Source organism: Tenrec ecaudatus, chromosome 10 (genome assembly GCF_050624435.1).
Source record: "Tenrec ecaudatus isolate mTenEca1 chromosome 10, mTenEca1.hap1, whole genome shotgun sequence".
NCBI classification, from domain to species: Eukaryota; Metazoa; Chordata; class Mammalia; order Afrosoricida; family Tenrecidae; genus Tenrec; species Tenrec ecaudatus.
In genome coordinates, this window is record NC_134539.1 from 136,497,326 (window position 1) to 136,510,032 (window position 12,707).

A 12,707-nucleotide genomic window follows, 5' to 3' on the forward strand; every position below is an offset into this window, starting at 1 on the left:
TTTGTTTACCAGGAGCCTTATTATCCGTGACTAACTTTCTATTTTTGTCTCCATAGTACTTTCAGCTGAGGTTTTATAAGCCTTACATCAAAGGGTTGTAAGGAGTCCCAGCGTCTTCTCTAACTAGCTCTTCTTGGAAACTTACATCTATCTTTTAAAGAAAATGTTGTCACAATTTCTTTGGAATGTATCATTTTATTGCGTGATTTTATTGTGTTTATGATGTGTCATTATTATGTGACAGCTGCCATTGCTCTGTGGGTGTTAGACATTAACATGTAACTGAACACTTATTGATGTCATATTATTTCAGATTTATTTACCTCTCTGATGATCATAGAAATCAATTGAGGGGGTAACATTCTCCCCAATTTTGTAGATGAGGAACATGAAGCGCTGCAGCCTTGGGTAATTTGCCCAAGGCCTCATAGCTCGTAAATAACCAAGTCTGGATCCAAATGCAAACATCTCCAGCCTTTAAGGCCTTTGCTTTTAGCAAATATGCTTCCAAAACTTGATTTGATTTTCTTATAGTTCAACACAGATGGAGTCACTTTGTCTTACCCACCAGCACACTGCCCATGGCCACCGAGTCTATTTTGACTCCTAGGGATCCGACATCGGGATTCTGAGGCCATAAACCTTCACAGGACCAGGGAGCAAGTAATCTCAACTTCCGCCTGAGGAGTGGCTGGTGGGTTTGAACAGTCAACCTGTGGCTCACCTCACAGTGCCACTGAGGCCCTGGAGCTTAATTCATCTCTAACCCTAAACATTTATTAACCTATAGCTTCCAGTAAATGTATTAATATTTAAAAGAAATCCAACCCTGACACAACTCTGGGGCGGTTTTCTGTTTTTCTTTTCTTTGCAGAAAAGTTTATGCTTCTCTGTGTATACTAATTGGGGTGTCGGAAACCCTTTCTTTGCTGAATTAAGTGTTGGTAGTAAAATTTTATAGCTATGTTTTGGCTAATGGGGTGCCTGCTGAATCACTGAGTGGTCTAAAATTTTGTTAGGTACGACGAAGTTTGATAAATATTACATGGGGGCACATTTGTCCCAATGGACTCCAGTTGTAAGATAGGTGGGATGATAAATGGGAAAAATATTTCTTGAACATTACCTGATTCTGAGCAGCATGCTCTTCCAATCACACACAGTAGACAGTAAATAGCGGACACTTGCTACCCAGAAGCCCAAGGAGACACTTTTATAAGTCACTCCTCCAGGATGCACCATTGCGCGCAATAACAAGTTTCTAGACACAGCGACACGTGAAGGAAGCCACGGCTCCTGTCTGATGCAGCATCAAGTCCCCACCTCAATGCCAGCACGTGGAATACATCAAGAGCAGGTCTCCCAAGAAACTCTAGAGGCAAAAAATTGTATTTATATGTAGCATGGATCATGAAGGAGTCCAACAAGTTTCTCATTGCACCATGGATGGATGCGTTAGCTATCGCTGCATAACGAGCAACCACAGATTATCCACGGTGTGCCACAGAAGGCATTCCGTTTTTGATCACGTGTGTGTAGGTGATTTGGGAGTTGACTGCTCAAGGCTGGGACTGGTTCCTGGCCACGGGTTAGTTTGTGTTGCCTTCAGAATTGGGGTTGCTGGCATTAGCAAATAACATTACAGGTCAAGAAACCAATACCTCAAACTAAACCTGTTGCTATAGAATTCATTCCCTACCTATATGCTGACTTCATATCATCCAGTGAAGTCGGAATTTCAAATAAGAAATCTGTATATCTATATTTTTAGTATCAGGATGTTCTGGTATCGCCTGTGTTCTGGTTTGGCTGGGAATCTAACTTCTGCTGGCAGCAATGCAAGGCTGCAACCCAGACATGGGAGCACATTCCACCTCCTTGGTTGGGCCGTGTTCTCAAACTTCCCATTGGCCAAAGTTGGGAAGGAGAGGATGCTTCTCTAAAGTGTTGGAGAGGCGGAGAGAGAGTAACCATTGTGTAGAATGAGCTTGCCTACCAGTGAATCAAAGATTTTAATATTTTTGTTTGTGAAACTTGGGGAAAAAAAGATTTTTAGAAAGTCAAAATAAGTATATCTACGGGACCGCCTTCATTCACCTGGTATAAGTCTACTCCCCTCCATGGTTCATGACAAAGTGTCATGGATTAAACAGGGGTGACCTGATTTCTCTGTGAGAAATTTGTTGTCTCCTGTTCACTTGTATTTGGTTAACAAATCTTTACTCAAAAGAAAAGCAAAATTTTCCTGGGAAGGGCATTGGTTTTATGAACATACATAGCTATTGATTTAAATATTTCATTAGCAGTTATAATCAATGCCTGATACATAGATAATGCAGGTGAGTGGTGAAATGCTGTCTTGGGAAAGATCTACTTGAAGGAACTCAGCCACGCAGATTGAGATAGTTAAGGTTTATTGTGCCAGCCTGGGCGATAAACACATGTGGGGTTAATTGAAGGGCGGAGAGATAAATGACTCACTGAGCCTCGCCTCTCTAGTTCTTGGGTCTCTCGCTTTGTGATGGTCGGACCAGGGTGCAGCTGCCTTAGCCAGTTCCCTGTTTCAGCTGGCAAGTCTCACTTCCTGCAAGACATCCCAGAGGAGAAGCCGCATGGACCTACCCTGATGCAGCCCAGGGTGCTGGAGCAGCTGTGTGGAGACTCCTGCCAGCGCTGAGATGCTGACACATTCACTGACTCGGCTTTCCTCCTGCAGTCGGCATCATCGCGTGTGTTTTGTGAGATGGAGGAGGACTTTGTGGATTGGTGTTGGACATATGGGCTAATGTTGAACTTGTGTGTTTGGACAGCACTGGGTTGGGATGTTTTCTTGAAGTGCACTTAACCTTTGTATAAAACTCTCTCTTATACACGAGTTTCTGTGGATTTACTTCTCTAAAGTACCCAGACCCACACACAGACACTAAGTTTGCATCGATTTCCCTTCCTGGGAAGAGAGTTGGGGGCTTGTTTGTTTGCTTGCTTTAGTAACACACTTTTGAACTTAATAGAAAGAAAAACTCCTAAGTGTCAGAGGCATCAGAAACAATACCAAACCGTCCAACCTTTTAACTCGTAGTTCAACTTGCCCAGGGTCCAGGGGAGCGGCGTGGAGCGACAAGTTGTTTATTTTTGTGGTGGTAACTGCCAGACCACCCCCCTTACATTCTTTCATTGTGGTTTGGGTCGTGTTTACAGAGGGAATTCATTCGACAATCGACACACATTGAGTTCTGTGACATTGGCTGCATACCCTCAAGGTAGCAGCACTCCTCTCCTCTCCTCCCTGTTTCCCCATTTCCATGCAGCCTTCTTTCTGGCCCCATCCTGCCTCCTGAGCTTGGTTGTTGGGCAAATACCGCCAATCGTGTGGGTGATTTTGCCGAGAGGGGCATTCCTTCCTATGAGTCAGAATAGACTCCACGGCCGTGAAGTTCTTTTGCTTAAATTCCTCCTGGTGTTATTATTCACCTCACAGGCCTGTCCATTGCTTGGCTGAAAGCTGGTTTCCGGGGGGTTTCCGTTCCTGGCTTGAAGGGCGTCTCAGGGTCACAGGCACAGGGCTTCCACTAGTCTTTGTCAGATCAGTCTCTCAGGGCTGTGCTTTCAATGTCCACTGTGGACACAAACATGTTACTCTGGGACCGTGAAAAGCTGACAATCTGGGAAGGATTTCCCTCAAAGAGAGAACTTGGAGAATTCAGCCTATTTCCCAAGAGAAACCCAAGAATCTTGTTCTTCAGGGAATGTTGAAAATCCGCAACATAAATAGATGTGGAATCCAACTTAACACTTCTACATGATGTGGGAATCCCACGGTGAGAAATTAATTTTCTCAGATCAGAGAGTTACTAACTGGTCTGTATTTGATGCAATGTGTAGTTCCATAAAGACTTCAACATACATTGTTTTTCCTGTGTTTTCCACACAGAGTGCAGTTGCCTAGTGACTAAGCAAACTGATTATAGAAGCCACAGAGAACCAGAGCAATGAATTCTTCTGTGAGACAAAGTTTATTGAAAAGGAGAGAAGCAACAGAACATGAGAAATACATCCTAGAATGAAATATGAGATATAATGGGCCTCATTTCTGGGGCGTAAAGTCAGTGTCCCCGTACAGGAGTTACAGGTAATTTTTACCCACTGAGAAAGATATGTGGAACCCGTTAAGATGTGAAGGGCAATGGTAAAATCTTAGCTAGTAGACAGGAAATGAATTCCTATTTGGTGCCAACATGGAAAAGCAAAGATAAAAGAGAGACTTTAGATTGAACCAAAGTCAGTGGAGTGAACGTTGGCTCCACTGAGTAATGCCCACCCATAGCCCCATGTCTTCAACATAGCACAATAAGGTCTGTATCTGGGGCAGAGGTCAAGGATACAGTGCAGGGGTCTCAGCAGCCAGGGACGGCACAGCAGGTGGGGCGGGGGCAGGTGGAGATGACACAGGTTGGGCGGTAGCAGGTGGTGTGGCAGGAGATGTGGCCACAGACTGGGCGGAGGCTGCAGCAGGGGCCACAGCAGGGACCGCAGCAGCTGGAGATGCAGCAGCTGGGCCTGCAGCAGCAGGAGCTCCAGCAGGGCGGGCGGCAGAAAGTGGGCCCACAGCAGATGGGTCGGCAGCAGCTGGAGACGCAGCAACAGGGCCTGCAGCAGATGGGATGGCAGCACTGTGGCCTGCAGCAGCTGGACACACAGCAGTTGGGCCTGCAGCAGCAGGTCTCCTGGCCTTGACCACAGCCCTGGTCAGAGCAGACGGAGCCGCAACAGTTGACCATGGTGTCAGAGGATGGAGGTTCTGGATGTGTTTGTAGGAGAGTGAGGTTCTTGGTGTTGATGTCTCTCTCCCTCTGCTGCTTTTATACCCTGCTGGGAACTACTGTGACTATGTGCAAGATTCTTTCGTTGTTCATTCTACTGGATAACTTAGCCGTTTAATTACATAATTGTGTTTTCCTCATGAAATACTCCAAAAATGGAGAAAAATTTTTTTCTCCCTCGGTATGTTCTTATGCTTCCAATGAAAACATTTCTCACATTTTTTTTTAACCTTAGCAACCTCACCTCAGTCTCTGACCCATGCAGTAACTTCTACAGATGTGTGTTGTGACTGCCCCTCACACACACTTTGTTTCTGAACTTGACATTCCTTCCTATCTGTACATGGTGGAGAACGGCTCTCACAATGAATGCTAAGGCATCTTCTATCATCCAAGATGAGAGGGGATTGTTCTGATTGGGGAGACTGCTGAAAAGGAAACAGATGGACAGAGCCCCTCCAGGAGAGGGTGCTTCATCCGAAAATGAACACGACGGTGACCTTCATGGGCATCTTAGAAGGTCACAAAGATGGTGGAACACCAAGAAAGTTTGCCGACTCTCTTCCACATCTTCTGCCAGTGTTTCAAGCTGAAGGATGTAGCGATGACTCATTGCCTTTAAATAGCAAAGTCACATTTTTGGACTATCAAAATATCTTCCAGGGCAAATGATTAATCTTTTGATGGCCAAACTTTTGCAACATATTTTGAGTGACAGCCTCTTTCCTGACATATAACCATATTCACAAGGACCAAGTCTTTCAGTCACACATTTAGACATTCTGCTGCAGCAATGGGAATCGAGCAGCTAAGCCTGCCTCAGTTTCCTGTAGGTGTTAGAATTAAAACACATGCAAAGGAAACTTTGATAACTACTGAGAGAATTCCACTAATTTTACTTTTAAAATTAGAACCAAAGTAGATAGCATGCCATATTTCCAGGTGCCCTCGGTAAAAGAGGAGACAATATGAACAGCTGTCGTTTGAGAAGTGTCAACCATGTATCAGGAGCCATTGTGCTGCACATGCCACATTCATTTTGTTTTGCATCTTTCCGGCAGCCACGTGGGATCATGTGCAGTTCTGTGGCTCTTTTCACAGAAGAGACAGCAAAAGCATCGTTAGGTGCCATCTCACTGGTCCCGACCCACAGCGACCCAAAGCACAACGGAATGAAACATTACCTGGTCCTGCACCGTCATCACACTTGTTTCTGTATTTGAGCCCATTGTTGCAGCCAAACAAAAGCAGAGTGGTTAAATGAAAAGCAAGCAAACGAACAAACAAAAACCCAGAAACAACTTTTTTAAGTTCAAACAAGAAGCAAGCATTAAATGATAAGGTCAAGAACTCAGTTCATATGTATCTTTTCAACAGAGAGAACAAGGCGAGATAAAAAGTGGTAAGAAATCCTAGAAAAGGAGTACAAAAGGGGTATCTCATTGATCTTGACCTTACGTCATGGGAGGAGGTGCGGGAGGGAGGTGTCAAAATCTGAGACCCTACCTGGGATGGGGAAAATCTACAAATCCTGTAAACACAGTGGCTAGGAATTGTGAAGACACACGCAGGAGGATTGGGCGGAGGTGTTGTTCATTCATTAGCAGATTATGACTAAAACCATTAGGAAGGGATAGTTTGAACAGAAGCTAGAATGTGGACAGAGAACTAATGGGGCTGGGTTCTTTTATGGGTCTCAGAACCCAGTCCTCTTCAGCACTCCACATTGGGAAAAGGAGGACACCAGACCGATGGGGAAGGAGGGAGTGAAGAAGCCGCGTGCTCAAAGCAGAACTTCAGCAACGGGGCGAGGCACAGTCATTGGGGCGGGGGCAGGTGGAGATCACACAGGTAATCTCGTGTGGCAGGAGACATGGCCGCACATGGACGGGACAGCAGCAGGGCAACAGCAGCTAGAAATTGTCCACACCATGCTGACCAAGTTTCATCGTCTGTCCTAGGTGGAATGTAATGATCGAGACTGAATGTAGAATTGTAAGGAAGAACACAAGCACACAGCATTTTCTATTCAGGAAAATGGTTTATTTTGGCAAACAGGAATGACATACTTGGGGAGCAGGTAAATTGGGGGAGCAGCAACTGTGAAATAGAAATTCATTGGAAAATCCGAATTAGAGCTAGCATCTGAGATGTTAGCCTGAATGGGCAGCACCACAGGAGGGGCTGTGTGTGTAGGGTGCATGGAGTGTGAAGGAAGGGGTGGGTCCAGGCAGCAGCTCAGCAGTCAGGGACAGCACAGCAGGTGGGGCGGGGGCAGGTGGAGATGACACAGGTTGGGCGGTAGCAGGTGGAGTGGCAGGAGACTTGGCCACAGACTGGGCGGAGGCAGCAGCAGGGGCAGCAGGAGGGGCGGCAGCAGCTGGACCCACAGCAGCTGGAGCCACAGCAGGAGGGACGGCAGCAGCTGGAGATGCAGCAGCTGGGCCTGCAGCAGCTGGATCCACAGCAGCTGGGGCGGCAGCAGCTGGAAACACAGCAGCTGGGGCGGCAGCAGCTGGAAACACAGCAGGAGGGGCGGCAGCAGGTGGGCTGGCAGCACACAGACTGGCAGCACTGAGGCCTGCAGCAGCTAGATCCACAGCAGCTGGGGCGGCAGCAGCTGGAAATGCAGCAGCTGGGCCTGCAGCAGCTGGATCCACAGCAGCTGGGGCGGCAGCAGCTAGACACACAGCAGGAGGGGCGGCAGCAGGTGGGCTGGCAGCACACAGACTGGCAGCACTGAGGCCTGCAGCAGCTGGACACACAGCAGCTGGGCCTGCAGCAGCTGGACACACAGCAGCTGGGGCTACAGCAGGTCTCCTGGCCTTGACCACAGCCCTGGTCAGAGCAGACGGAGCCACAACAGGAGTTGACCATGGTGTCAGAGGATGGAGGTTCTGGATGTGTTTGTAGGAGAGTGAGGTTCTTGGTGTTGATGTCTCCGTGCCCTCTGCTGCTTTTATACCCTGCTGGGAACTACTGCGACCATGTGCAAGGCACTTCCTGCTGTTGTTTATCTGACTCGAAATCCAAACAGTAAACCAGTTATCGTCAATTAGAGAATTGGTAATCTAGTAAGTAGTCCTATATATAGAAAAGGCACACTTCCTGTTCCTGTTATATTGTGCAGGCTCTAATTTGGTTAATCCAGGCGAATTAGCTCCCCTGCTGCTGCTTTGCCGGATGTGTTTTCTGAAGTGAACCCATGATACGATACTTTTTCCCGTTGGATTTCATGTGTGGTATTTTCTGCAGTGTGAGTACAGCTGGAGTAATATTGAGACTTGATTCTGTGGTGTCTAGAACATCAGCAATGGCAAAGAGATAAAAACCTCGTCATGTAGATTGTTTGTAGGAAAATAGAAGTTATCTTTTGTGCAAATTGAGGAACACCGTGATTTCCTTGGGTATCTGGATGATCAATGAAGTGGAAAGGATCCCAGTGAAGTTCCTATCTTTTTGGTCTTTTAAATCTATTCAATTTGAACTAATTATTATGTGGCGATTCACCACACTCAAATAGTAAACTACATTGGTACAATATGTTTTTTAAAAATTATTAAATTATTATTGGCATGGTCTCCAGATATAAAATATCGAGTGAGAATCCTTTGATAGGTTAGCATACCCAATAAACTCCATTTCATGAATACTTTATTCAAATGCATTTTCTTAGATCTCGACAATTGCCTTTCCACAATGTAAAAGATATTCTGCTTGAAACAAAGAAGGCATGAAATTAAGCTTTAATCTCTGTCTGATAGGTCCTTACACAAGACACACACAGTGGACAGAGTTTGGCGATTATTTTGAAGTATCTTGTGAATGGTAAACAACACAATAATTGTGTGCTTAAGTCCCATCTACATCTAATGAAAGATGAGCTAATACTAATGATTACCATTCCCTGAATGCCTACGTTCTGAATGCTCTGTAATTGTGATCTCATTTATACTTCACACAGACACTCTGAGGGGGACACTATTTTCTTCATTCTTTAGACATGTGGTAACTGACGCCCAGAGAGAGTGACGTCACGCCATCCCTCCTAGAATGTTCCTGGAAGGTGGGAAGAAGCATTCCATACCATTTCTCCTGCTGCCTCACTGACTAGAGGATTTCCTACTCCTATGTCAACTCAGCAATCATGTAAATCTTCAGTCTACATGCAACCTTATCCCTGCTATCCTTCTTGACAGCTGTCATGTCCAAAATGAATCCTGAGAGACGTCTGCCCTGCTGCTCTGTGCATATACAGGAGACTGAATATGCACACCTTCTGTGGAGAGTGATACAATGCTGCTGCCGCAAATCTTGAGCATACAAACCCCCTACCCTCCAGCGGTCCCTCTGTTGAGTATCTATCTAAAGAAGTGAGAAACTTATACACGCCCATGTTCATCGCAGTGCTGTTGACAATAGCACGAAAATGAAAGCAACCTGAGTGCCCATCAGGAGCAGAAGCTGTGGCACACACACACAATGGAACACTATGCATCGCTCAGAAACAAGGACAAAACCACAAAGCACCTCATGACATGGATGGCTCTAGAGAACATTAGCCTGTTCAGCCAATCACAAGAGGACAAATAGGGGGAGGACAAGGGAAGGAAGACAAAGCCGTAGGCTAGACCTTTACTGGGTGTTGACTTGGGTGAGTGGAAGGTGGTGATTCACAGGCGGGAGAAAGGAAATGAAAGAGCAGGGTTGGGCGAGCGGAAGAGGGTTGGTTGGCAGTTCACATGGTAGAAGACACAGTTAACTATCTGAAATATAACCCTCCTCCTAAGTCATAAGAAGTAAAGACAAAATGGAGGGGAAAAGAAAAAAGGTCGATATGTATATGCCTCTGATTTGAGTTTTACATGCTATTAGCATAGGGCTTTATATCTCTTTCCCCAGCCTTCTGTAAATCCCACGAGGTCAGAGACGGTTCTTTATTCATCTCCCAAACCACAGTGCCTATCAAACTCCCTAAATGAATGTTTGTCACGGGTATGTGAGAATTAGTGAACAGCACAGGGCATTTTCTCCCCCTTCAACATCATCTACGTCATTTAGACAGATGGAGAGGAGAAGAAAGAGCATTAAAGCAATGGAACAAAGCTCAATAGGAAATAAACTTTTCATTTTTCCTGGGGTAAATAATAAGTCTAGAAGGTATACGAAGGAGTATTCCCCAAAATGGGTTTGTTTTTCAAAGTTATATATTTACTTTTTTTTTAACAAAACAACCTTATCCCTTTCAAAGTTCTCTCCATTACACTTAATGTATTTGTCAAATCTGGGATTCCATTCTTGGAAACATTTTCAAACTCATCTGTTTGGACAGCTGACAGCACCTCCCTTTTTCATCACTTCTACATCATCAAATCACTGTCCTTTCATGCCTGTTCCTCCCTCTTCATTCACAGTAATAAAAAGAAGTCACGTGGAGCGAGGTCAAGTGAGTAAGGTGCATGGAGCAAGAGAGGCATGCTGTTTTTGTTTTTTTTCCCCAAAAACTGGCACGCTGAGATGGCGGCATGAGCAGGTGCATTGTCATGGTGGCAAAACCAGTCTCTCAACAGCTACAAATCAGGGTTTTTTTGTTGCACACTGTTACGCTACTTTTTCAGAACCTCTAAATCAGTGGTCCTCAACCTGTGGGTCATAACCCCCTTGGGGGTTGAATGACCCTTTCATAGGGGTCGCCTGATTCTTAACAGTGGCAAAATTACAGTTATGAAGTAGCAACAAAAATAATTTTATCGTTGGGGGGGGGTCACCACAATATGAGGAACTGTATTAAAGGGTCGCAGCATTAGGAAGGTTGGGAACCACTGCTCTAAATAGAAAGCTAGACAAATGTGGTGAAGAAAGCTGATGGTGCCTGGCTATCAAAAGTTATAGTGTCTGGGGTCTTAAAAACTTGAAGATAAACAAGTGGCCATCTAGCTCAGAAGCAACAAAGCCCAAATGGAAGAAGCACACCAGCCTGTGTGATCACGAAATGCTGAAGGGATCAGTTATCAGACATCAAAGAACAAAAAAAAAGTCATATCATTTTGTGCTCACCTCCATGATATGATTGCTGAAGACAAATGGGTGCATAAGCAAATGTGGCGAAGAAAGCTGATGGTGCCTGGCTATCAAAAGATATAGCATCTGGGGTCTTAAAGGCTTGAAGATAAACAAGTGGCCATCTAGCTCAGAAGCAACAAAGCCCACATGGAGGAAGCACACCAATGTGTGTGATCATGAGGTGTCGAAGGGATCAGGTATAAGGCATCATCAGAACAAAAAAATCTTACCATAGTGAATGAGGGGGGAAGTGCAGAGTGGAGATCCAAAGCCCATTTGTAGGCCACTGGAGATCCCATTACAGAGTGGTCTCAGGGAGGAGATGAGCCAGTCAGGGTGCAATGTAACAACGATGAAAAATATAACTTTCCTCTAGTTCCTAAATGCTTCCTCCACTCCCACGATCATGATCCCAATTCTCCCTTGCAAGTCTGGCTAGACCAGAGGATGTACACTGGTGCAGATAGGAACTGGAGGCACAGAGAATCCAGGGCAGATGATACCTTCAGGACCAGTGGTGTGAGGGGCGATACTGGGAGGGTAGAGGGAGGTTGGGTTGGAAAGGGAAAACCGATTACAAGGATCTACATGTGACCTCATCCCTGGGGGCTGGATAACAGAAAAGTGGGTGAAGGAAGACGTTGGACAGGGCAAGTTATGGCAAAATAATAATTTATAAATTATCAAGGGTTCATGAGGGAGGGGGTAGTGGGGAGGGAGGGGAAAAATGAGGAGCTGATGCCTGGGGCTTAAGTGGAGAGCAAATGTTTTGAAGATGATAAGGGCAATGAATGTACAAATGTGCCTTACACAATTGATGTATGTATGGATTGTGATAAGAGTTGTATGAGCCCCTAATAAAATGATTTTTTTTAAAAGAAAAGCTTAATTAATAGTCTAACCCGGTGAAACGAACTCCAAAGTGCAGTACGCGTCGGCATTTTTGTCTGTTCAGGAAGTTGATGGACATCCAGAATGAGGTTTGTCATTGATCAACATTTCACATTTTTTGAAACAAGAAAACCATTCATACACTTGAGGTTTCCCCCACCCCATAGCACTGTCCTTGTAAGCTGTGTTCAACATCACAACTGTGTCTATGGCATTTTTCCCAAGAAAGAAACAAAATTTCACAGCCACACACTGTCCTCTTAAATTGGCCATCACAAAAAACAAGGTTTGAACCAAATTGCTTTTATGAAAAACTTCACTGTGACCAGAGAATGCCAGGCAATGCCATTGGATGCACCAACTCAGAGCAAGCTGCTGGATGCCCACCTAGTGGGAAAATGCGTACTACTACAAGCTCCACTCCACCCAGAGCAATTCTGGTTTTGTTTTGAGTGGGTGGTACTCCCTCATATGTAGGAGAATATAGAAAATAACACTGAGTGACAGTATGAGGAGCATGTACGAATATTCTTGAATTTATGCAAAGAGACAGGATGTTCTATCTTCACATGATGGGAAGAAAGGTGAAAGGATCCCTTGAGACTTTGTAACTGTTATTTGGCTTGGGGGTGACAAGAAGCAAGAAAAATATGCAGTTGATAGTTGCACACTAGGGATGCAGTAGCTATTTCAGTATATTTTATAGGGCTTTTCTTTCTCTGGTTATCTGTATTTCTAAATATTTCACCTTTTGTAAATGGCATCATTTTCTGATTTTCTTTTCAGAGCTCTCTTTGTTAATGCAAAAGAATCCAGCTGATATTTGCAGTTGATCATATGCCCTACACTTTGTTCAGTCTTTCCGTTGGTTCTAATAAATGTCTTGCTGAGTCTTTGGGATTTTTCTTTGTATTGACAAACTGTCATTGAGGT

The 12,707-nt window shown here is 44.9% G+C and overlaps 1 protein-coding gene across 3 annotated transcripts; it reads right to left on the reverse strand.

Annotated features, from left to right (window-relative positions):
- Positions 1–7,058: 7,058 nt before the first annotated feature.
- Positions 7,059–7,697, reverse strand: LOC142458326 (uncharacterized). 3 transcript variants are annotated; one of them, XM_075559351.1, is made up of 2 exons: positions 7,507–7,697; positions 7,059–7,425 (listed from the first exon to the last, which is right to left on the reverse strand). In XM_075559351.1, exons 1-2 carry the CDS (start codon positions 7,695–7,697, stop codon positions 7,059–7,061), a joined length of 558 nt encoding a protein of 185 aa, XP_075415466.1. The 3 variants fall into 3 exon arrangements, with proteins under 3 accessions (XP_075415466.1, XP_075415465.1, XP_075415467.1); XM_075559350.1 differs by having other exon boundaries at positions 7,059–7,401; positions 7,462–7,697; XM_075559352.1 differs by having other exon boundaries at positions 7,059–7,180; positions 7,343–7,697.
- Between the last annotated feature and the right edge of the window lie 5,010 nt (positions 7,698–12,707).

What these genes read in the sequence shown, in the direction of transcription:
- LOC142458326 (XM_075559350.1), bottom strand. Translation starts at nt 7,697, where the DNA reads ATGGTCAACTCCTGTTGTGGCTCCGTCTGCTCTGACCAGGGCTGTGGT. An exon ending in TGTGGATCCAGCTGCTGCAG is followed by an intron (nt 7,402 to 7,461) that starts GCCCAGCTGCTG and finishes TAGCTGCTGCAG; the next exon opens with GCCTCAGTGCTGCCAGTCTG.